Source organism: Macaca thibetana, chromosome 1 (assembly GCF_024542745.1).
Source record: "Macaca thibetana thibetana isolate TM-01 chromosome 1, ASM2454274v1, whole genome shotgun sequence".
Lineage (NCBI taxonomy): Eukaryota > Metazoa > Chordata > Mammalia > Primates > Cercopithecidae > Macaca > Macaca thibetana.
Genome location: NC_065578.1, coordinates 177,270,526 through 177,294,894, shown reverse-complemented (window position 1 = coordinate 177,294,894; position 24,369 = coordinate 177,270,526). Strand labels below are relative to the sequence as shown.

The 24,369-nt window shown below is 36.4% G+C and overlaps 1 protein-coding gene across 8 annotated transcripts in view; it reads left to right on the top strand.

Moving 5' to 3' along the window:
• The window catches only part of HMCN1 (hemicentin 1), a 508,510-nt gene that overhangs the window by 323,210 nt on the left and 160,931 nt on the right, over positions 1-24,369 (top strand). For 7 of the 8 annotated variants that reach the window (XM_050765519.1, XM_050765493.1, XM_050765511.1 and 4 more), the window contains 6 exons: positions 7,139-7,417; positions 7,938-8,219; positions 8,946-9,054; positions 10,161-10,330; positions 11,529-11,689; positions 15,062-15,185. In XM_050765519.1, coding sequence (XP_050621476.1) covers positions 7,139-7,417; positions 7,938-8,219; positions 8,946-9,054; positions 10,161-10,330; positions 11,529-11,689; positions 15,062-15,185 — 1,125 coding nt within the window. The remainder of the gene's footprint in view (positions 1-7,138; positions 7,418-7,937; positions 8,220-8,945; positions 9,055-10,160; positions 10,331-11,528; positions 11,690-15,061; positions 15,186-24,369) is intronic. The other variant, XM_050765473.1, reaches the window with a different exon arrangement.

The following is a 24,369-nucleotide window of genomic DNA, read 5'->3' as shown; positions in this document are numbered from 1 at the left end:
TCAATAGATTCAGAAAAGGCCTTTGACAAAATTCAACAGCCCTTCATGCTAAAAGCTCTCAATAAATTTGATATTGATGGAACATATCTCAAAATAATAAGAGCTATTGATGACAGACCCACAACCAATATCATACTGAATGGGCAAAAACTGGAGGCATTCCCCTTGAAAACTGGCACAAGACAGGGATGCCCTCTGTCAGCACTCCTACTCAGCATAGTGTTCGAAATTCTGGCCAGGGCAATCAGGCAAGAGAAAGAAATAAAGGGTATTCAGTTAGGAAAAGAGGAAGTCAAATTGTCCCTCTCTGCAGATGACATGATTGTATATTTAGAAAACCCCATTGTCTCAGCCCAAAATGTCCTTAAGCTGATAAGCAACTTCAGCAAAGTCTCAGGATACAAAATTAATGTGCAAAAATCACAAGCATTCGTATACACCAGTAACAGACAAACAGAGAGCCAAATCATGAATGAACTTCCATTCACAATTGCTACAAAGAGGATAAAATACCTAGGAATCCAACTTACAAGGGATGTGAAAGACCTCTTCAAGGAGAACTACAAACCACTGTTCAATGAAATAAAAGAGGACACAAACAAATGGAAGAACATACCATGCTCATGGATAGGAAGAATCAATATCATGAAAATGGCCATACTGCCCAAGGTAATTTATAGATTCAATGCCATCCCCATGAAGCTACCAATGACTTACTTCACAGAACTGGAAAAACTACTTTAAAGTTCATATGGAACCCAAAAAGAGCCTGCATTGCCAAGACAGTCCTAAGCCAAAAGAACAAAGCTGGAGGCGTCATGCTACCTGACTTAAAACTATACTACAAGGCTACAGTAACCAAAACAGCATGATACTGGTACCAAAACAGAGATAGAGACCAATGAACAGAACAGAGCCTTCAGAAATAATATCACACATCTAGAACCATCTGATCTTTGAGAAACCTGACAAAAACAAGAAATGGCTAACGGATTCCCTATTTAATAAATGGTGATGGGAAAACTGACTAGCCATAAGCAGAAAGCTGAAACTGGATCTCTTCCTTACGCCTTATACAAAAATTAATTCAAGATGGATTAGAGACTTAAATGTTAGACCTAAAACCATAAAAACCTTAGAAGAAAACCTAGGCAGTACCATTCAGGACATAGGCATGAGCAAGGACTTCATGTCTAAAACACCAAAAGCAATGACAACAAAAGCCACAATTGACAAATGGGATATAATTAAACTAAAGAACTTCTGCACAGCAAAAGAAACTACCATCAGAGTGAACAGGCAACCTACAGAATGGGAGAAAATTTTTGCAATCTACTCATCAGACAAAGGGCTAATGTCCAGAACCTACAAAGAACTCAAACAAATTTACAAGAAAAAAACAACCCCATCAAAAAGTGGGCAAAGAATATGAACAGACACTTCTCAAAGGAAGACATTTATGCAGCCAACAGACACATGAAAAAGTGCTAATCATCACTAGCCATCAGAGAAATGCAAATCAAACCACAATGAGATACCATCTCACACCAGTTAGAATGGCGATCATTAAAAAGTCAGAAAGCAACAAGTGCTGGAGAGGATGTGGAGAAATACGAACACTTTTACACTGTTGGTGGGCCTGTAAACTAGTTCAACCATTGTGGAAGACAGTGTGGTGAGTCGTCAAGGATATAGAACTAGAAATACCATTTGGCCCCGCCATCCCATTACTGGGTATATACCCAAAGGATTATAAATCATGCTACTGTAAAGACACATGCACACGTATGTTTATTGTGGCACTATTCACAATAGCAAAGACTTGGAACCAACCGAAATGTCCATCAATGACAGACTGGATTAAGAAAATGTGGCACATATACACCATGGAATACTATGCAGCCACAAAAAAGGATTAATTCATGTCCTTTGTAGAGACATGGATGCAGCTGGAAGCCATCGTTCTCAGCAAACTATCGCAAGAACAGAAAACCAAACACCGCGTGTTCTCACTCATAGGTTGAAATTGAATAATGAGAACACTTTGACACAGGAGGGGGAACATCTCACACTGGGGCCTGTTGTGGGGAGGCAGGAGGGGAAGGGATAGCATTAGGAGATATACCTAATGTAAATGACAAGTTAATGGGTGCAGCACACCAACATGGCACATGTATACATATGTAACAAACCTGCACATTGTACACACGTACCCTAGAACTTAAAGTATAATAAATAAGAAAAAAAGTCTTGGAGTGTGTGTGTGTGTGTGTGTGTGTGTGTGTGTGTGTGTGTGTGTCTGTGTGTGTCTGTGTGTATGCATGTGTAAGCGGGGGGGTACATGGGCGTATCTATACATGCATATATATGCACATATATGTACAGTTTAATGGGCAGTGTATTCATAATTTTTATTTGTATTCCCTTCTCCCAAATGGAAGTTTAGTTCTCTGGCAAATACGTATGCATTACAATGAAACAGGAAGTGAAATATTTATGTAATTGTCAAATTTAAGCAGTGGATACTATGTTATTATACCATCAATTACAAATATTCTTTGAGTAATTTTTCTCGTTTTCATAAATACAGACTTTTAAAGTAGACCCTTTCTGATACAAATAATATTCCTTTCTAAAGCATTCACAAAATGTGTGGATTTGTCTGAACCTGTGTTCTTGGTTTCATTAATATATTATCCATCTACTTAGGCTAGCCAATGATTTACACAATTTGAGCCAAAGTTTGATAGGCATTTATAGATTAACATACAATATAAATAATCTCAATCAAAATTAAAATTTAAAGCATGAGTAAAATGCTCTTTCTTAGGATTTCAAAATAGTAGCTTGAATTTGTGTTAATTAATTACGTATAGCAGGACTTGGCAAACCTTTTTTATAAAGGGCAATATAGTAAATATTTTAGGCTTTGCAGACCATTAGGCAAAATCAAGGAGATAATATAGATACTTATACAATTAGAGAGAAACATATTTCTACAAAATTGTTTGTTCGTGAAATTCCATTTATTTGATAGTTTTTTTAATTATAAACTTTTCATAATACAAGTCTACTAATGAGAAAAATAGAGTTATTTTGTGGGGAAACATTTCACTTAATTGAAATTTGAAGTTAGTATTCTCTATCATCAAAATCAATTGCAAATGTTCATCTGCTACTGGTAGTTTGTTTTGTTTTGTTTTGTTTTCCTGAGAGGGACTCTCGCTGTCACCCAGGCTGGAGTGCAGTGGCGTGATCTCGGCTCACTGCAACATCCACCTCTTGGGTTCAAGCAATTCTCCTGCCTCAGCTTCCCGAGTAGCTGGGATTACAGGTGCCCGCCACCATGCCCAGGTAATTTTTTGCATTTTTATTAGAGATGGCATTTCACTGTGTTAGCCAGGATGGTCTCGAACTCCTGACCTTGTGATCTGCCCGCCTCAGCCTGCCAAGTGCTGGGATTACAGGTGTGAGCCATCGCGCCCAGCCTACTTTTGATTTTTAATGAGATTTTACCTATTTCATCTTTGAAAATGTCTCTTCATACAGATAAGTACTGCCTAGTACTGATATCATTTCACAGGCATATTTTAATTGTACATATTCATTGCTTGGAAGCCATTTACAGAATGTTATTATATTCTTCTTTTGATATTTGACTGTGAATTAATAAATTCTAGGTGAAGGTTAGGTGGAAAGCCCTCATTTTCAAAGATAACTAGATTTTGAATGCGAAAATTTTCTTTGCATTTGCCTCAAGGTGTGACACCCTGCTAGAACTGTAGTTAAAGCTCAGAAAATATATCCACTACACATTTGTGGAGGAATCTAGATCTCACTTTTTGCTTGAATTTTTGGCAGCATGGAGAATGTATAAAACTGCTTGACATGTGACTAAAACAACACAATAACTACCATGGTATATATTTTGCGTATATGTACTTTTTTGGTCTGGTAATTTGGGGTTGGACTCATTTTGAAACACTATCAAGTTTACAGCAAAACCTAATTTCCAAAAGCATTCAGTATTCGATAAGAGTGTTTAAGAATGATTCTTTTTATTGAGAAAGAAGTTCAGTCTCAGCCCTGAGCTCAAAAAAAGTGCAATGAAACTTCATCACCACTAATGCATTGACCTGCTGTGCGGTAAGGCAAGTCAGGATATTCAGTTCGACTTCTGACAAAAAGTCATAGAACTGATGATGTTTATATGAGAGCAAACAAAGTATAGCATTTAACACTACTGGTTCAATGACACCTGAATCTTTTACACGAAGTGCCTGCTGGGGAATAATACAATGAAAAAACATAGATTTTTTTAAACACTTTACATTGTAATAAGCTTTGTAAACGTGTCTAAGCCTGTTTTTTGCTTCACGTATATTTTTACCAACACCAATTGTAACAAATCTTAGCAGATTCCACTTCAGGTTGTAATAAATTAGTGTTTTTTTCAACTTTTCTGAAAATATTTTTGTCTGTTGTTTCTCAGACTGCTCTAAGAGGCGAATTCTTCAGTGTATGTTTTTGTTTTTGTTTTTGTTTACACTTTCATTGGTTCCTCAAATAAACAAGAACAGGTGAGCAGTGTCAGTAACATCTGTCAACTTGTCAAAAGCCAAGAATACTATTGAGTAAAAAGTTGTCTTAAAAAAATTTGACTATTGATGTTGCTCCCAATGTTCTCAACTCTTCAAGCAATTATTCTCACTAAGAATAATTTAACACATTCTAAGTAAGAATCTTTAACACATTTATTTTCTTTAGACACGTTTCTTTTGCCTCTGAAATCATGTCTGATTTAATTAAATCACCATTGGTAAATGGCTTTCCTTGGTTGGCTAACAAATAAGCCTCTCAGAAATTTAGTTTGGTTGTAGCCTTATTTTGGATTATTTTTGTGAAGAAATTTGCTATGATAAAACATTTCTTTTTATGTTTTCTAATTTTTCAAACTCTTGATTTTTAAAATTGGGAATATTTTGATGGCTGCTTAGTCTAGTGATTATTAGAATAGGTATAGTGTTACAAAATAAACACAGTATTTTGCCCTTTAATTTGATAAAATACTCCGCACTGTGCTGTGTCTTAAAAATGAGATATTTTACTATCTTTTCTTGTTCTGACATAAGGAGTATTCACTGGTGATAAAATTAAATAAAATATCACAGTATGGTGATATACATAGCACTAAAAATGCTATCAAGTTGTAACTATGCCACCAAAATTTACAGTAAGCTGAACAGCAGCAGAAGCAATGTGAACACCATATTGGTTTTTGCTTTAACTCTTTACTCTGCTACTGTTGAGTAAAAGCCTTAGACAATATGTAAATGAATGAATGTGACTATATCCCAGTAAAACTCTATGGACACTAAAGTTTGAGTTTCATATAATTTTCAGATGTCACAAAATGTTATTATTTTGATTTTTTTTCAACAATTAAAAAATGTAAAAGCCATTCTTAGCTTAGCATCTCCTGGCCTGTGGGCCACAGTTGACTGACCCCTGATATTTATAGTAAGCCTCCTGAGAGAAAAATGATTCTATCATCGAATTCACCTCAAAGTATAGTAGATCTTGCCTTAAGTTATGTGAGAGAAAAAAATGTGTACATGAATGTTTGTCAGTATGGACTGGTTCTAAGAATGATTACCAGAAAATATTAAGGTACTCTACTCAGCATCCAGATCTTGTTTTCTAATATCCTTGCTTTCTAATATCCATTAAAAGGGACCAGGCTCCTTGGAGAAATAGTTAAGTCTGGAGCTAGGGCAGGGAATACACAAGATGATCCTGGAGCATGTAGTAAGGCTGGAAAGTAAGGAAGTAAGTGCAAATAATAAAACAAAATAAAATAGTGAGGGTATATTGAAGGGACTTAAGAGGCAACTGAAAGACCTCCCAATAGCCCAAACTGGATAAATAATGTAGTATTGGATGTAAACCAAGGCATATAAGTTTTTATGAGTCCATATTGATAAAAATAAGTGATTGACTCAAATAAAACGAGAAGAAGAGACACATCTTCATAGAGAAGAATTATAATTAAATTATGTAGGTAGTCTCCTCTCATAGAAGTAGAACATAACTCCTCACTTCATTTGTATGGGCTGGAATAAGGACTCCCTTCAAAGGAAAGAGGAGGAAAAAGAGTAACTTTACAGTAGAGAAATATGGCAAACACTACCTTAGCCAGGTTACCAAAGGTACATGCTATCAACATAACTTAGCACAGTTCTCAGTGATAAGTCATGTTGATAGCATGTACGTTTGGTAGCATATGATGAAAATGGCACTTTACCTATATGGTCTCCCTCTCAAAACCCATAATCCCAGCTTAACCATGAGAAAAACATTCTATCAAGTATGCTATTCTAAAACTTTATTAAGATTATATTGATACTCAAATTCATACACATGCCATTTGATTTCTTTTAAATTATTGCGATGATAGCATGATCCTAGAATGACCATATTCAGAATTTGCAGCAGAGACTGAGTGACTTGAGTTGTTTTTCCAGCAGTACAGCCCTTATGTAGTGTGAGAGGCCAGACATGTGGTTGCTGAATTGTAGGAGATACACATGTAGACAATTGGATGAGTAAAGTTGAGTGAATGGAGTCTTGGCAGTACCCACCACCCCCCAAAAAAGAAAAAAATAGCAAGAAGCAAATATTGAAGACTCCGCAGCTATTATGAATAGCTGGTTCTGATAGCACTTAGACCTTTAGTATTTCTTGGGGAGAGGGCATACAGTTGTACCACATGTGACATTTTTGCTCCCTTGGTCTGATTTGAAACTTGCTGTGTCTACTTTGAGTGGGGTTTTATTTTGTTTTGCTTTGTTGGTTAAACATAACTATCTTAGTTATTCTAATATGATCTCTTGAACCTAAATGACTCCCTGAAGTGGAATCTGTGACTTTCTGTTTTTACTGAAATCTGAAACCCAAACGGGGAATGATAAAGATGGTTTTGACAATACAGAAAACTCATTATCAGGAGATAAACCACAGACTTCCCAATTGTCTTTAATTTACTTTAAATGCATTGTATAAACATCTATAGCATTTACGATTTTGATGAAGATGCTGAAACTTAGATGACTTGTTTTTGTTCTGAAATCCTTTGTAGTTCCACCTAGTATTAAAGGAGGAAATGTCACCTCAGACATATCAGTATTGATCAACAGCATTATTAAACTGGAATGTGAAACACGGGGACTTCCAATGCCTGCCATTACTTGGTATAAGGACGGGCAGCCAATCATGTCCAGCTCACAAGCACTTTATATTGATAAAGGACAATATCTTCATATTCCTCGAGCACAGGTCTCTGATTCAGCAACATATATGTGTCATGTAGTGAATGTTGCTGGAACTGCTGAAAAATCATTCCATGTGGATGTCTATGGTAAGGAACAACATTTGCTTTAATTATATACCTTTCTACCTATGCTTTCTAATATGCAAATATCCAATTTATTCACTAATAATCCTCGGTGGGTTTGTCTTTTTCAATATACATGGATAGGAATTGGAAGAATTTGTTCCATGATTTGAAAAAATATTTTTAAAACCTAAGGTTAGCAAGAGGGTGTCCATTCATTCAACTAACCTTTGCCATGGCACTTGGAGCATCTAGACAATTTGGTTGTTACTGAAAAGGCAAAGTAGTTGTTGGGACTAAGATCATTCTCTACTATTGGTCTTTTATAAGCCAGACAGTCCAGAGTTTCCAGAATAATTAGGACAGTTACAGATTAGCTGAACCAATAAATTCTTTCCTCAATAGCTTAGAGGGAGACAGGCATACAGATAGATTTTAATGGTCAAACTTTATGAGAAAAAACAAAAACTCTTCTTTATTTCATTAGAATGTATTTTGTGACCACACAAATAATTGCCTGAAATGTTGCTATGTTTCTCCCTAGTTCCTCCAATGATTGAAGGTGACTTGGCCATGCCTTTGAATAAGCAAGTAGTTATTGCTCATTCTCTGACACTGGAATGCAAAGCTGCTGGAAACCCTTCTCCCATTCTCACCTGGTTGAAAGATGGTGTACCTGTGAAAGCTAATGACAATATCCACATAGAAGCTGGTGGGAAGAAACTCGAAATCATGAGTGCCCAAGAAATTGATCAGGGACAGTACATATGCGTGGCTACCAGTGTGGCAGGAGAAAAGGAAATCAAATATGAAGTTGATGTCTTGGGTAAATAAGGATGCCACTGCCTTGGTTCTCAGATTCATAGCAAAACCTGATTAGTTTGTTAAATGTTTTTGTTCTTCGTGCAATAATAAAACAATTAAAAGAAGGTATAGTCCTCTGTGCAACTGTGGATTGCACATTACCAAGGGGTGGATTTGTCACCAGAGTCTCAGGATCTAGAATCTTACATAAATCTTCCACTAGTTTTGATAGGTATACTTGATATTTGCAAGTGCATAGATACATTTTTACGTCTATGACAATGTCTAATCGCAGTGAGCAACAACATGGTCTTTTGCCATAAACACTGTGCCAGGTAACAGGAAACCTAGTCTCTGGGCCGTGGAAAGTCATCTTACAACCTTGAAACCCAGTATCTTTATCTATAAATTTAAGGCTTTTGAATAGATGCCCAATTTTGGGAGTTTCTTTCTCTTGTGCTTATGAAAATAAACAGTATAAAATATGAATCAACTTTATATTCACCTGGCATCAGTGGTACCATAGTACTAGATGGAGGAATAGCTATGATATGTAAAAAGTATGTTTATTGATCCTGACAAGTGTTTACTGTAAAATGTATTTAAAATGCATTTCAAGTCCCCTTCGTGTATCAAACTACTATCATACTTATCAACCTTCTGAACTGCTATGTATTATTGCTTCATGTGATGGTGTGTTTCTTGTTGTATACATTTCTTTGTGTGTTACATTCCTGTTGTTTTCTAGTGCCACCAGCTATAGAAGGAGGAGATGAAACATCTTACTTCATTGTGATGGTTAATAACTTACTGGAGCTAGATTGTCATGTGACAGGCTCTCCCCCACCAACTATCATGTAAGGGTTTTGGTATGTCTTCTAAATACCGCTTTTTGTTTTGAGTGTTTTAGAAGTACCTTGAAAGCTGTTCTGTACCATTAAAAAGGATTGTATGAAATTGTATTCTTTATATTCCTCTTTTAAGACATACTCTATCCATATACAAGGCAATGTCTACTTGATAGTCAAAAGGCACCTAAATTTGCTCAGTTAGAGGAATTGCATTGTATGGACTTAGAAATTACATATTTTGAGGAATTCCATTGTATGGTCTAGAAATTACATATTTAGTTCGCAGAGACAGTCTATTAAGCAGTATTGTCAGACTCTCCTGAGGTACTGAAATGTTTGACAGACTACTAAATAAAAAGAAGTATACCAGACATATTAGGTAAACAGAGAAAGTTAACATGAGTATGTGTTTACCAATTCTTTTTTTCTTATTCTTTAATTTTCAAAGCATGTATTAAATACTTAGCTTTTGTTTCCAAGTCACAATGGGATATGCAGAAGAAGAGTTAGTCAGTGAAGGAAATGAAATATGTTCACACATGATTATAAAACTAACTGGAATGTATAGAAATGTAAAAATATAATGCTATATGATTTCAAAGTTTTGTTTACAGTTGTTTTAAGATTGTGTATGTTTTGCTGGTTATTAAACATTGAAGAGGGTAATATTTAGGAGCACTTGTCTCTTTTCTAATTAATTTGTTTTTCTAATTTTAAATTTTTTTGTACATAGTGGGTGTATATATTTATGGGTTATATGAGATATTTTGGTTCAGGTATGCATACATAATAATCATGTCATGGTAAATGGGATATCCGTCACCTCAAGCATTTATGCGCTGTATTGCAAACAATCCAATACTTCTCCCTTTTTTGTAGCCTAAAATTAGTAGAAGAATAAAGAACTCAACACATAATTATTGGGTTCCAGCAATATGCCAACCTCTATGTTAGGCCAGGTTTCCTTTTTGTTTCTCTTTTTCATTTACAATTTATTTTACAGAGTAAGCAACTAGGAAATTAGACAAATTTACAATAGAAACTTTATATATCTTCTAGGATACGATTGACTTAAAATATTTATCCAGACTTCCTTTTGCCTTTTTCTATAGGTGGCTGAAGGATGGTCAGTTAATTGATGAAAGGGATGGATTTAAGATATTGTTAAATGGACGCAAACTGGTTATTGCTCAGGCTCAAGTGTCAGACACAGGCCTTTATCGGTGCATGGCAACAAATACTGCTGGAGACCACAAGAAGGAATTTGAAGTGACTGTTCATGGTATGCTGAATGAGAGACAGGAGCTTTGCATTTTAAATTAATTTATGCATTGTTTTATTATCTAACTCAGAATTGTAGCTCAATAATGTGAATAAATCCTGAGTTGTGGAAGGTAGTGTAAAGGATATGAATTTCAGTTGTATAATGACAGATTTTTTTAGTTACTTTATTGACCCAGAGACTCAACCAAGATGTATCATGTGAACACATGCAGACAGTAGCCAAAATAATTCTGGGAAATAAATAAATAAATAAATGTAGACAGAATTTAAATGTTAGGAAGTGTGTTCTACATAGAATGCCAAGGTCTGAGGAATTAGACCAAATAAGATAGAAGAGGCATGGAACAACTTCCAAGTAAAGAGGTTATGTAAGCGTTTAAGGTTTTAGCCAAAGCAAGAGGGATGGTGAATACAGTAGTTTGCAGAAATGGTGGCTGAAGATGTAATTGAAGGATCTGAGGGACATAAGTACATTCACAAAACTGGCACATTAGGAGTATAACCATTACTCTAATGACAGAAGCAACCCTCTGCCAGGGTATTGTGTGTCTCACTTGCTGGCAGAACTTGGGAAGGGAGTACTGGAACGAGAAACTGGACAGCCACTTGGAAACCACAAGGAGTGTCTATGAATGTCAACTTTATTCTCCCTCTGTCTCTGTAGACTGCTGTTTTCTTGATTTTTAGACCATATCCCATGATGGAATATAGATAACCCTGTTTTTCAGTCTCAGTCCCAATTCCTGAGGGAGGAAATCTGGCAGGCCCAATTTAAATAAAGTTACCACTCCACATTCAATCATCCTTGCAGGGGGCAGAGTCATGCAGTATAAATATGGCTAGAAATCCACCTTGATTTAATGAAGTTGTCCTAGAGAAAGGGAGGGTCATTATAGATTAGTAAAACCCATCAAAAGACATAAGCCAAATATACATGTGGATTACGGTAGCCATAAATACATTTTACTTATTCTTTGGAGATTTAAAAATCCATAGTTAAGAAGTAACTAATCTATAAAGTTGCTAAAAATTAGAAATTAAATGCATGGAATGAAAGTATTTCATTGTTTGTTAAAATAGGGATTTGCTTTTTTTTTTTTTCCTGAATTTTAAGGTTTCAGGTTCTTGCATACAGATTTTTAAGTTCGACCCCACTGATTATGGTTTCATTCCCTCTCCCGCTTCCTTAAATATAGTTCCTCCAACAATCAAGTCCTCAGGCCTTTCTGAGAGAGTTGTGGTAAAATACAAGCCTGTCACCTTGCAGTGCATAGCTAATGGGATTCCAAATCCTTCCATTACATGGTTAAAAGATGACCAACCTGTGAACACTGCCCAAGGAAACCTTAAAGTAAGTGTAAGTATTACTCAGCCTAAACTGGGAAAGCTACATAGATCTTCCTGGAAATATCAAATTATTCTTTCTTAACTGTAGATTTTCCTGTTAGACAGATTTTGCAGAAAATTTATTAAAAATATCCATTTTTCTTAGAGTTTTTAAGAATTTAACTTAATATTTTGATTTGAAGAATGGAATTAAAGACTAACTTTAACAATGATACTGATTTTAAGATAGTGGTCATTATTTATACTATTTTGATTTATGCCTAATTTAGCTGTTAAAAAACCGGTGTTTCACAGATGAACGATGTTCATCACTAATAAGCCAAAAATGTTCACCATTGAGTTAAATTAAGATAAAGTCATATTTACGTAAATGTAGGTAAAATAAGTCTTGAAAAATATTTTTAAGAATTAGTTTATAAGCTTCAAGAGGTCAAAGACTCAATTTTTTAAAAAGTGAATAAGTTCACATTTTTATCCTTCATAGTGAGTATAGTCCCTGGCATATAACTGTATCTCAGTACATTTATCTCAGTTGTTAAATTAGTAGATTGATGATAGATAGATGATAGATTTCAAATCTGGATAATCTAAAGGATGCATTTGAAATAAGAATTAATAGATTTTGCTAATAGGGTCAAGTTAATTAACTAATGTGGGCTTGAATTTTACTCGTGAGTTTTCCCTAATGAGAGATATGTTATGTTCCTTTTTTAGTAGAAGTGAATACTGTAGTAGTAGTGAATATCTGTTAATTTTTAATTCCTATTCCAAATCCAATGGAAATAATCTCACATCTTTGTGCAAGTGAAAGATTCAGTTTTTAGCCTTCGGCCATAGTGAAGGTAAACAATTGTTTACCTGGGAGACAGGTATTTATTGTGTTATCATACAAAAGTAGGATTGCAAACCATAATGAATGATTTTAAGAGAAAACCTAGAGGTGTAAGAACATATCATGAGAAAAGCAAAGACTTCTAGAATGAGAAAAATTTATGGGAAAAGCCCTGAGTAGAGTTCAGAAGACTTTATAGAAGTTAAATGGGTGAATTAATGAAATAGAACTGAGTAGAGTGGTTCAAGAATATGTGCATGGGCAAACAAAGCAAAGGTGAGCATGGCACCTCTTAAGGACCAGCAAGCCAGTGGACTGAGGAAGAGACCAAGGGAGAGGTGGTATTAAAGACTGGAGACTAGGTAGGAGGCACTTAAGTACAGTTAATGATTTTATTTTTACTTTAAGGCAATGAGAGACCTTTGAAGAGTTTTAAGAGAGGAGTGACATGATCAGGTTTGCATTTTAATATAGTTATCCAGACCCATTCCAAAGAATAAATTGGAGGAGCCAATGATATATATGTAGAAACCAATCAGAAACTAGTTACATTTGTCTAGGAGAGAGAAAAGATAGAAATTGAGACTCATACGCTGGTCATGCAGATGAGGATACTTGGATAGATTGGTGAGGTATTTATTAGTTAAATCACTGGAGGTTGATGAAGGACTCTGTGAAAAGTGAAGGAGAGGGATGTGTCAAGGAAGACTCCTAGGATTCCAACGTATACAACTGTATGGCTAGTGTTGCCATACAGTGAGTTTAAGAGACTGGAGGGGGACAAGTGTTGCCATATAGTGAGTTTAAGAGACTGGAGGGGGACAAGTTTGAGGTGAGAAAACTGATTTGAGTTTTAGATTTTAGGTGGCTAAGGTGACTATGAGATCAACTAGTGGAGATGTCATTGAATATATGGTCTTGGAGCTCGAAGGAGAGTTCTGGCTGGACATATTGGCATATCAATGATATTTGAAACCATGGGCATGGATGAGTTAATCCAAGGAGAGAGTAAAGGGTAAGAAGAAAAAGGAGAGAGGACTGACCTAATTCAGCCTTAAAAAATTATGGCATTTAAAGACCATGTAATATAATAGTCCCGACATGAATATAAATGTATGAATGTTTGCTTAACATGTTTATAACAGTACGAATGGAGAATAGGTTAAGTGGGAGTTTACATGGGAGAGTTTGGAGAGATCATTTGGGGTCAGAATGTGGTGAGCCTGGAGGGCTGTGCTGAGTTCAGATTTCATTCTGGGAAAGGTGGAGAGCCATGAATGAACTTTGATGGGAAACTAGTTAAAGGATCAAATTTGAATTTTAAACAAATTATTCTGGCAACAATATGCAAGATAGATTAACAGTTGGGGAGGTTGGAGACACTGGAACATCAGTTAAGAAGCTATAATAATCCCACAGTGGCTGTGGAAATGGAAAACAGGCGATCTGAGAAACATATAGTGGCATAATTAATAGGATTCAAAGTAGGCTCCAAAACCTAGATGACTGGAAAAATAGTGGGTGCCATTAAACAAGACTGGGAACATGCAATCAGAAGTAGACTTCAGAAATACAAGGAAAAATATATGAGCTTAATTTTGTGCAAGTGAATTTGACGTTAAATTTGATGTACTAACCTGTTCAGCAGATTGCTGGAAGGACACATGTAGAGCTCAGGAGAGAAAGTGAGGCTATCCTGTAAATTTAGGAAGCATTAAAGTTTTTCACTGATGCCATGAGTTTAGATAAAAACTATCAGACAGCTATGTTCCTTGGGTGTGGAACAGGAAAAGGAAGCAGATTCTGGAAAGTAATCTCCTAAGAAAGTCAGAGAATTAGAACTGAGGGAATGCTTATTTTTTAACACCCAGAAGGTAGAGAGTTTCAAGGAGTTGGTAGTCAACCACTCCAAATGTTATAGATGGTGGAGGAGAGTATGAGCTTACTACCTAGGCTGATGGATATTGTGACTGGAAGTTACTAGTAACCTCTGAATAGTATGTTTCAAAGAATAACCTCTGAATCACAAGTTTCAAAATGGCAGAGACCAGTTGCAGTGGGTTTAAGAGGGAAATTGGGAAAAATAGGAAGAAATTTATCTGCATTTCCATTATCCATATTTTATAATTTTATTGTTTTTTTGGCTCTCATGACCATTTAATAAAAAGTCATTGTTTTAAAACTATTTATGAATTGTTATATAAATGTGGCCAGTTTTTTTTTTTTTTTTCAAATAGCTTAACTTTTCATCACATACTTCATAGTTCAGTGCTAAAGTCTTTTATTCACTATGACTATACCAGTAAGCTGGCCTTAGGTTATTTTATTTTGTGTTTTCCAATGAATAAGAAAAGGCTTTCCAATCATACTAATCTATTGTCTTGTGCATGATGATGTGAACTTGCTCTAGTCTATCAAGAGTTTATTAAGATATTGGCATGAAAATATTGTTAGGTATTATACATTTAAATGAAATTTTCTGTCTCAGTGAATGTTTTCAAATCCAAGTATAAACTACAAAAATCATCTGTGCTTTCTGCTCCCAATTAGATACAGTCTTCTGGTCGAGTTCTACAAATTGCCAAAACCCTGTTGGAAGATGCTGGCAGATACACATGTGTGGCTACCAATGCAGCTGGAGAAACACAACAGCACATTCAACTGCATGTTCATGGTAATGTAATTTCTACATCTTAACAAAAGAATATTTGTATCACTTTTTAAAAAATAGTGGGCTCATTTTTATTGAATTACAGTATGAAAGAAACAGGTGTTTATTTTATTAGCCTGTATTAAAAAAAAAACCTAGTTTTTTTCTTACATTATTGTAATTATCATTGCTCATGTTAGGATCTTCAGTTTTCAGGTTGTCAAATAGGACATACTGGAGCTCATAATTAAATACACCATCCTGTATTTTAAGTTATCTGTATTCTGTTAACTTATAGCTTTCTACAGATAACTTTTGTTGAAAAGACAGAAGTTGGCAGCATTATTTCTTAATCTTGTCTGCGATTTTCTTGCCTGCCTGTAAGAAGGATTTCGTGAGTAGAAGCCATCTTTGGCTCAGGATCTTCTCCAATGTGCTGTAATAAAAAGTCTGGGTGGCCATGGAGTACCTCAATAAAATCATAGCTTCACAGTAAACTTGAAAGACTACATAACCTTGAATATACCACTTCAGATCTCTAGAGGCTCATCAGAAAAGGCCAATAATTAGAGGCTTGAACTTTCCTAATTTAGCCAGAATATTTGCAGAAAACTGTTCAAGATTTTAATGTACACATTATTCATTTTCTCTAATTCACATGATTTATTGTTCAGCCCTTTATTAATTTATTCATTCATATATTCACTTCACATTTACCAAGCAATTAAATGTAGAATAATGTCCTAGCACCTAGCTTAATTCCAGGTGTATAGTAGGCAGTCAAAAATATTTAACAAATAAAAGAGTAAATAGTAGGTGAATGAAAAAGTTTTCATTGGATATTGAATTCATCTAATTCGTTGCACATTTTCTTCCATTTGAATCAACCAGTTAAAAAGATTCAAATCATCAGTTTCCTAAATGTTTCCAATAAATCAATTTATTCTTTTCCCAGTCCCTGAAATACGAATGCCTAACTTAGGGATGTCTGCATACATACCGTAACATACATAACCGCATAAACCGTGTGGGTCTTTATTCTTTCACTGAATTGTTAGTTGGGAGACCAATATCTGAATGTAACCATTTTACAATTGGCTGACCTTGCTAGTGGGGTTAGGGGACAGGCTGACCCTGCTCTATTGTAAGTTGCCTTGCATTTGCTTCGTTCCCCATAAGGCCATTATCTCTTCCTAGGGCTCTTTTACAGCTGTCTCCAGCATCTACTCAGACTTACACTTCCATCTGAGAGTATGCTTGTGCGGGGGTTCTCTCTTCTTTCTTATTTCCCTACCCTGAGGCTCCTTCTCTTCTCCTTCTACAAGCTGTTTACCTTCCTTCTCCCATCAAGTTAAGTTCCTGTCTGGTCTCTGTTACTGGCTAAGAGGAAACAGTTAAGTGGGATACAATGGCATGATGCAATCATCTTACGCACTTAGGAGTCAGGCCAACTTTGGTTTAAATGCTATGCTAAACATGATACATGTTACCTTGAGTAAACTACTTAATTTCTATGAGTATCTGACTTCCATAGTGATTTTGGGGTTTAGAGATGATAGGTGTAAAACATCTCCCACTTCATAGACACTAAATAAATGGTAGCAGCTAGCTTTGCTGACTTCTACTTCTTGAGGTGTTTTAAAAAAGGAGGATGTTTTGTTCTCTAGACTGTTTTAAAATGCTTAAATGAATGCTCTATAATAGCAGCCTCCAATCTTTTTGGCACCAGGAACCAGTTTCTTGGAAGACAATTTTTCCACAGACTAGGGAGAGGGATGTTTTCAGGATTATCCAAGTGCATTACACTTATTGGGCACTTTATTTCTATTATTATTACATTGTAATATATAATGATATAATTATACAACTCACCATAATGTAGAATCAGTGGGAGCCCTGAGCTTGTTTTCCTGCAACTAGACGGTCCCATCTGGGGTGATGGGAGACAGTGACAGATCATCAGGCATTAGATTCTCATAATGAATACGCAACCCAGATTCCTTGCAGGCACGGTTGACAATAGGGTTCGTACTCCTATGAGAATCTAGTGCTGCTGCTGATCTGACAGGAGGCAGCACTCAGGTGGTAATGCTTGCTCTCCTGCCACTCACCTCCTGCTATGTAGCCCAGTACCTAACAGACCATCAACTGGTATCAGTCTGTGGTCCAGGGCTGGGGACCCCTGCTGTATAATAAAGAATAGAGTGTATGTCTCCAGTCCTGGAAGAATCTGCCTAGAACAGATGCTCTAAAATTTCAATATTCTTAAAAGACATGCGAGTTACATATTAAAAATACAGCTTCCTAGGCCTAGTCCCAGATCTCCTGAAACAGCACCTCTAATATAGGTGGTCTGTGAGCCAGTATTTGGAAAAACATTGGCCTAGACACTAAAGACAGTCCTAAAGACTTGCCAGTATAGTCAAGACTGACTGAAAACCAGCGTCTGTGAGAGAAATCAAGTATCCCATCAAATAAAGAGCAACAACAGAAGAGAAAAAGCATAATTGATACCTAAGAAGGCACAAGTCTGTAAACTTGAATATTATAACAAAATGTTGGTTGACAGAGATGCAATTAGGGTGCATATCTACATGGAAAATCATCAAAGAGAAGGGGGCAGACTGGTAAACATATGAGTTAATGCAAAAAGAAAGAGAAGCAGAACGTTAGTCATTTTAAGAGCTTATTAAAAATTGCTTAATCAGAGGGAGAATATAAAACTACCTTCCTGATACAAATCACAGGATAGAGGTAAGGTATGGTAGTAGCTTAAAACATTTCAACTAATATGATCATGGCTTGTGTACATAACAGTTCATCTCCCTGAAGGGAGAATAAATGCTGAAGTGCACTTCTAATCTGATACTAATTGTGATCAGCCTGGAAAAAAGCAGTTGACTGAGTGCATGTGATGGGAATCTAGAAATCTAGACAGAAAACTGGCATTTTGACATTCGTGACAATAACATCACATTGGACACATAAGGCTGCAAACCTGACTCTGTCCTCTTCAATACTTGTATTAATGACTTTACTGATAACTGGAAATGTTAAAAAATGTAGGAATTTCTAAGAGACTGGTTGATGATAGACTTCAAAAAGACCTCAGTGGTTAAAATGACAAGTTAATATAATGTGGAAAACTATGCACGAATGGGATGTGAAAAGCACATCATGACACCATGCATTGAAGTACTTGAGTATTTGAATTTGGATTTGGTTTGTTCCAATTACTGTAGATATGACAATTTAGTTTCATAAAAAAGTTAATGAAACTTAGCAGTCAATAGCAGAAGTTACAGTAGGAGGAAGAGGAGAGGGACTAGCCCCATTAATACTCTTGCTCTTTGAATGCTCCCAAAGTATTGCATACAATTCTTATTCTATGTATTTAAAAAGGCATTACAAAACCTATAGGGAAGCAATCCTCATTTAATTAGGTTCAGTTATTAATTTATCAGCCATCCCTATAGTTACTTTTTAAGTTAGAATTTTTTGTTTTTATTTTTGTTTTTAGAGACAAAGTCTCACTCTGTCACCCAAGTTGGAGTGCAGTGGCATGATCATGGCTCATTACAGCCTGAATCTCCCTGGGCTCAGGTGATCTTCCCACCTCAGACTCCCTAGTAGGGAGGACTACAAGCAAATGCCGCCACGCCTGGCTAACTTTTGTACTTTTTGTAGAGATGGGATTTCACCATGTTGCCCAGGCTGGTCTTGAACTCCTGGGCTCAAGACGTCTGCCGACCTCGGCCTTCCAAAGTGTTGGGATTACAGGTGTGAGCCACCATGCCCAGCCCAGGTTTTTTTTTTTAATCCCAATCTTTATTGAAGGGTAACAGATTCAGCAAATGTTCATTTACTACAGTTGTCATCCAGAAATGTCTAATCCTAAAATATTCAGTGTTTCAATTGTTTAATGTTTTCCTTTCTTATAAAAATATCTTAGATACTACCATTCTTCTTAATCATAGCAAAAGTTGTTTCTAAAAGCTATAGTAAGGGTGCCTGGTCTCCTGGACTAGGAGACCACATCATGATCAAGAGAAGAGGAACATTCTCATGGGGTTTTCCAGGAGGGGGTGTTCTGTCATTTATAAAGGGCAGGAGCCCTCAGTAGGTGGTCTTTTGGATCATCAAAGTTTAATAATTCTGGAAGTTTTTATTCCCTAGACCAAACTATGAAATTATATCTAAACCTCATTTATTTGCCAAGTGCGACAGATGTTTCCACAAACAAATGATTATTTGGAGTCTAATAGTCCAAGCATTCATTTTATCTGCACACAATTATTTCCCAGGAAAAAAATCAACCAAGGTGAAGCACCAGAAAAAGTAAAATATTGTTGCTTCAAATTTCCTTTTCTATATTGCCAGTTAATAACTGCAGGATAAAAACACACATTCCTCATCTGTAAAATGGGAAGGATAGAGAGAGTGCACCACAGTTATGGAGGTTATGTGAGGATCAGATGAAAGATTACATGTGAAAATCTTAGCCTGGTGCCTGGTTCCTAGTCAGCATCTGTAAATGACAGCATAAAGGCTGTCTGGCAAAACACATATTTGATTTCTGGCCCTTCTCACTGCACCATTTTGATAAATATCTGTAAAGTCCCTCCTGCCTTTACTCTTGGCCAGGAACTCTCTTGGGTCTGTATTAGTTGTCTGGTAAAAACATTAGTAGAGCACCCCTTATTTTTATTTTATTTTTTAAAAAGTATTTGCTTGGCTAACATCTGCTAACACCCACTCAAAAATGGTTCCTCTATCATTTCTGTGTTTTGTTTAATGGCTCAAATGTAGCTTAAAGGAGACTTGGGATTGTTGTAGGGAACCTTTTTCTTTTTTCATGGATAACTTCGTTCAGGACTCTATGATTTTCTTGGTATAGATTAATTTATTCCTCCCTATTTCATAATTTCACTAGATAGAGAATATTAACTCACCAAAATTACATTTAGATCACTTATATACTACCTGAAATTTAACCAGGATTTGAAAGACTCTATTCATGACCTGAGTGATTGAAGGAATAGGCAAAATCTAGCACACAATGAGTCAAGAAGAAGGTATTGTAGTTTCACCATGATATGTACATGTGGCTTTTGGAAAAAGGAAAAAATACCCAGCAAATTGAATGGAATTCAACCTTCTTCTTGGAGAATGCCGACATCTTATTATTAAAATAAGATCATAAGATATTGTTACCTTATTGCTACTCTATCTAGAACAGTGTTTTCCTAAATTTCAAGACTATGCATTTCAATGCTAGAAGGGAGCAATGGAATTTATATTTGTATTTACTTTTTTTTTTGTTTTGTTCCAAACATTTATTTATACATAGACACTTCCAAAATACTTTTAAGATAAATGAATAATTTTTTTATTATTAGTATTTTTATTTATTTATTATTATTATTATACTTTAAGTTCTAGGGTACATGTGCATAACGTGCAGGTTTGTTACATATGTATACTTGTGTCATGTTGCTGTGCTGCACCCATCAACTTGTCAGCACCCATCAACTCGTCATTTACATCAGGTATAACTCCCAATGCAATCCCTCCCCCCTCCCCCCTCCCCATGATAGGCCCCGGTGTGTGATATTCCCCTTCCCGAGTTCAAGTGATCTCATTGTTCAGTTCCCACCTATGAGTGAGAACATGCGGTGTTTGGTTTTCTGTTCTTGTGATAGTTTGCTAAGAATGATGGTTTCCAGCTGCATCCATGTCCCTACAAAGGACACAAATTCATCCTTTTTTATGGCTGCATAGTATTCCATGGTGTATATGTGTCACATTTTCTTAATCCAGTCTGTCACTGATGGACATTTGGGTTGATTCCAAGTCTTTGCTATTGTGAATAGTGCCGCAATGAACATACGTGTGCATGTGTCTTTATAGCAGCATGATTTATAATCCTTTGGGTATATACCCAGTAATGGGATGGCTGGGTCATATGGTACATCTAGTTCTAGATCCTTGAGGAATCGCCATACTGTTTTCCATAATGGTTGAACTAGTTTACAATCCCACCAACAGTGTAAAAGTGTTCCTATTTCTCCACATCCTCTCCAGCACCTGTTGTTTCCTGACTTTTTAATGATCGCCATGCTAACTGGTGTGAGATGGTATCTCATTGTGGTTTTGATTTGCATTTCTCTGATGGCCAGTGATGAGCATTTTTTCATGTGTCTGTTGGCTGTATGAATGTCTTCTTTTGAGAAATGTCTGTTCATATCCTTTGCCCACTTTTTGTTGGGGTTGTTTGTTTTATTCTTGTAAATTTGTTTGAGTTCTTTGTAGGTTCTGGATATTAGCCCTTTGTCAGATGAGTAGATTGCAAAAATTTTCTCCCATTCTGTAGGTTGCCTGTTCACTCTGATGGTAGTTTCTTTTGCTGTGCAGAAGCTCTTTAGTTTAATGAGATCCCATTTGTCAATTTTGGCTTTTGCTGCCGTTGCTTTTGGTGTTTTAGACATGAAGTCTTTGCCCATGCCTATGTCCTGAATGGTACTACCTAGGTTTTCCTCTAGGGTTTTTATGGTATTAAGTCTAACATTTAAGTCTCTAATCCATCTTGAATTAATTTTCGTATAAGGAGTAAGGAAAGGATCCAGTTTCAGCTTTCTACTTATGGCTAGCCAATTTTCCCAGCACCATTTATTAAATAGGGAATCCTTTCCCCATTTGTTGTTTTTGTCAGGTTTGTCAAAGATCAGATGGCTGTAGATGTGTGGTATTATTTCTGAGGGCTCTGTTCTGTTCCATTGGTCTATATCTCTGTTTTGGTACCAGTACCATGCTGTTTTGGTTACTGTAGCCTTGTAGTATAGTTTGAAGTCAAAACAAAGATACAACATACCAGAATCTCTGGGACACATTTAAAGCAGTGTGTAGAGGGAAATTTATAGCACTAAATGCCCACAAGAGAAAGCAGGAAAGATCTACAATTGACACTCTAACATCACAATTAAAAGAACTAGAGAAGCAAGAGCAAACGCATTCAAAAGCTAGCAGAAGGCAAGAAATAACTAAGATCAGAGCAGAACTGAAGGAGATAGAGACACAAAAAACCCTCCAAAAAATCAATGAATCCAGGAGTTGGTTTTTTGAAAAGATCAACAAAATTGACAGACCACTAGCAAGACTAATAAAGAAGAAAAGAGAGAAGAATCAAATAGACGCAATAAAAAATGATAGAGGATATCACCACCAACCCCACAGAAATACAAACTAACATCAGAGAATACTATAAACACCTCTACGCAAATAAACTAGAAAATCTAGAAGAAATGTATAATTTCCTGGATACTTACACTCTTCCAAGACTAAACCAGGAAGAAGTTGAATCCCTGAATAGACCAATGGCAGGCTCTGAAATTGAGGCAATAATTAATAGCCTACCAATGAAAAAAAGTCCAGGACCAGATGGATTCACAGCCAAATTCTACCAGAGGTACAAGGAGGAGCTGGTACCATTCCTTCTGAAACTATTCCAATCAATAGAAAAAGAGGGAATCCTCCCTAACTCATTTTATGAAGCCAACATCATCCTGATACCAAAGCCTGGCAGAGACACAACAAAAAAAGAGAATTTTAGACCAATCTCCCTGATGAACATCGATGCAAAAATCCTCAATAAAATACTAGCAAACCGGATCAGCAGCACATCAAAAAGCTTATCCACCATGATCAAGTGGGCTTCATCCCTGGGATGCAAGGCTGGTTCAACATTCGCAAATCAATAAACATAATCTAGCATATAAACAGAACCAAAGACAAGAACCACATGATTATCTCAATAGATGCAGAAAAGGCTTTTGACAAAATTCAACAGCCCTTCATGCTAAAAACGCTCAATAAATTCCGTATTGATGGAACGTACCTCAAAATAATAAGAGCTATTGATGACGAACCCACAGCCAATATCATACTGAATGGGCAAAAACTGGAAAAATTCCCTTTGAAAACTGGCACAAGACAGGGATGCCCTCTCTCACCACTCCTATTCAACATAGTGTTGGAAGTTCTGGCTAGGGCAATCAGGCAAGAGAAAGAAATCAAGGGTATTCAGTTAGGAAAAGAAGAAGTCAAATTGTCCCTCTTTGCAGATGACATGATTGTATATTTAGAAAACCCCATTGTCTCAGCCCAAAATCTCCTTAAGCTGATAAGCAACTTCAGCAAAGTCTCAGGATACAAAATTAATGTGCAAAAATCACAAGCATTCGTATACACCAGTAACAGACAAACAGAAAGCCAAATCATGAATGAACTTCCATTCACAATTGCTTCGAAGAGAATAAAATATCTAGGAATCCAACTTGCAAGGGATGTAAAGGACCTCTTCAAGGAGAACTACAAACGACTGCTCAGTGAAATAAAAGAGGACACAAACAAATGGAAGAACATACCATGCTCATGGATAGGAAGAATCAATATCGTGAAAATGGCCATACTGCCCAAGGTAATTTATAGATTCAATGCCATCCCCATCAAGCTACCAATGAGTTTCTTCACAGAATTGGAAAAAACTGCTTTAAAGTTCATATGGAACCAAAAAAGAGCCCGCATCTCCAAGACAATCCTAAGTCAAAAGAACAAAGCTGGAGGCATCACGCTACCTGTATTTACTTTTAACCTCAAAATGAGAAATCAGGCTATACCCAAAGAGCTTCTCTGTACAAGGCCTTTAGTCATTAGCTTTCCTCTTTTAGTTACTGAATTATGTTTTGACATTTCTAAAGCATATATATATTTTTTGAGATGGAGTCTCACACTGTTGCCTGGGCTGGAGTATAATGGCGCGATCTTGGCTCACTACAACTTCCACCTCCCGGGTTCAAGTGATTCTCCTGCCTCAGCCTCCTGAGTAGCTGGGGTTATGGGCACTCGCCACCACTCCTGGCTAATTTTTTGTCTTTTTAGTAGAGATGGGGTTTCACTATGTTGGCCAGGCTGGTCTCGAACTCCTGACCTCATGATCCATCCACCTCGGCCTTCCAAAGTTCTGGGATTACAGGCGTGAGCCACTGCACCTGGCCTAAAGCGTGTGTTTCATATGGAAACTACCTTGAGGGCATCTGAAACAATTAGCGAAGATAACATCTTTATGTTTGCTATATCTGGCTGTGAAGACTTAATAGAAGCCTTTTAGAAAAAAAAAATGCCTAGCAATAATTTTTATCTCTAATTATTT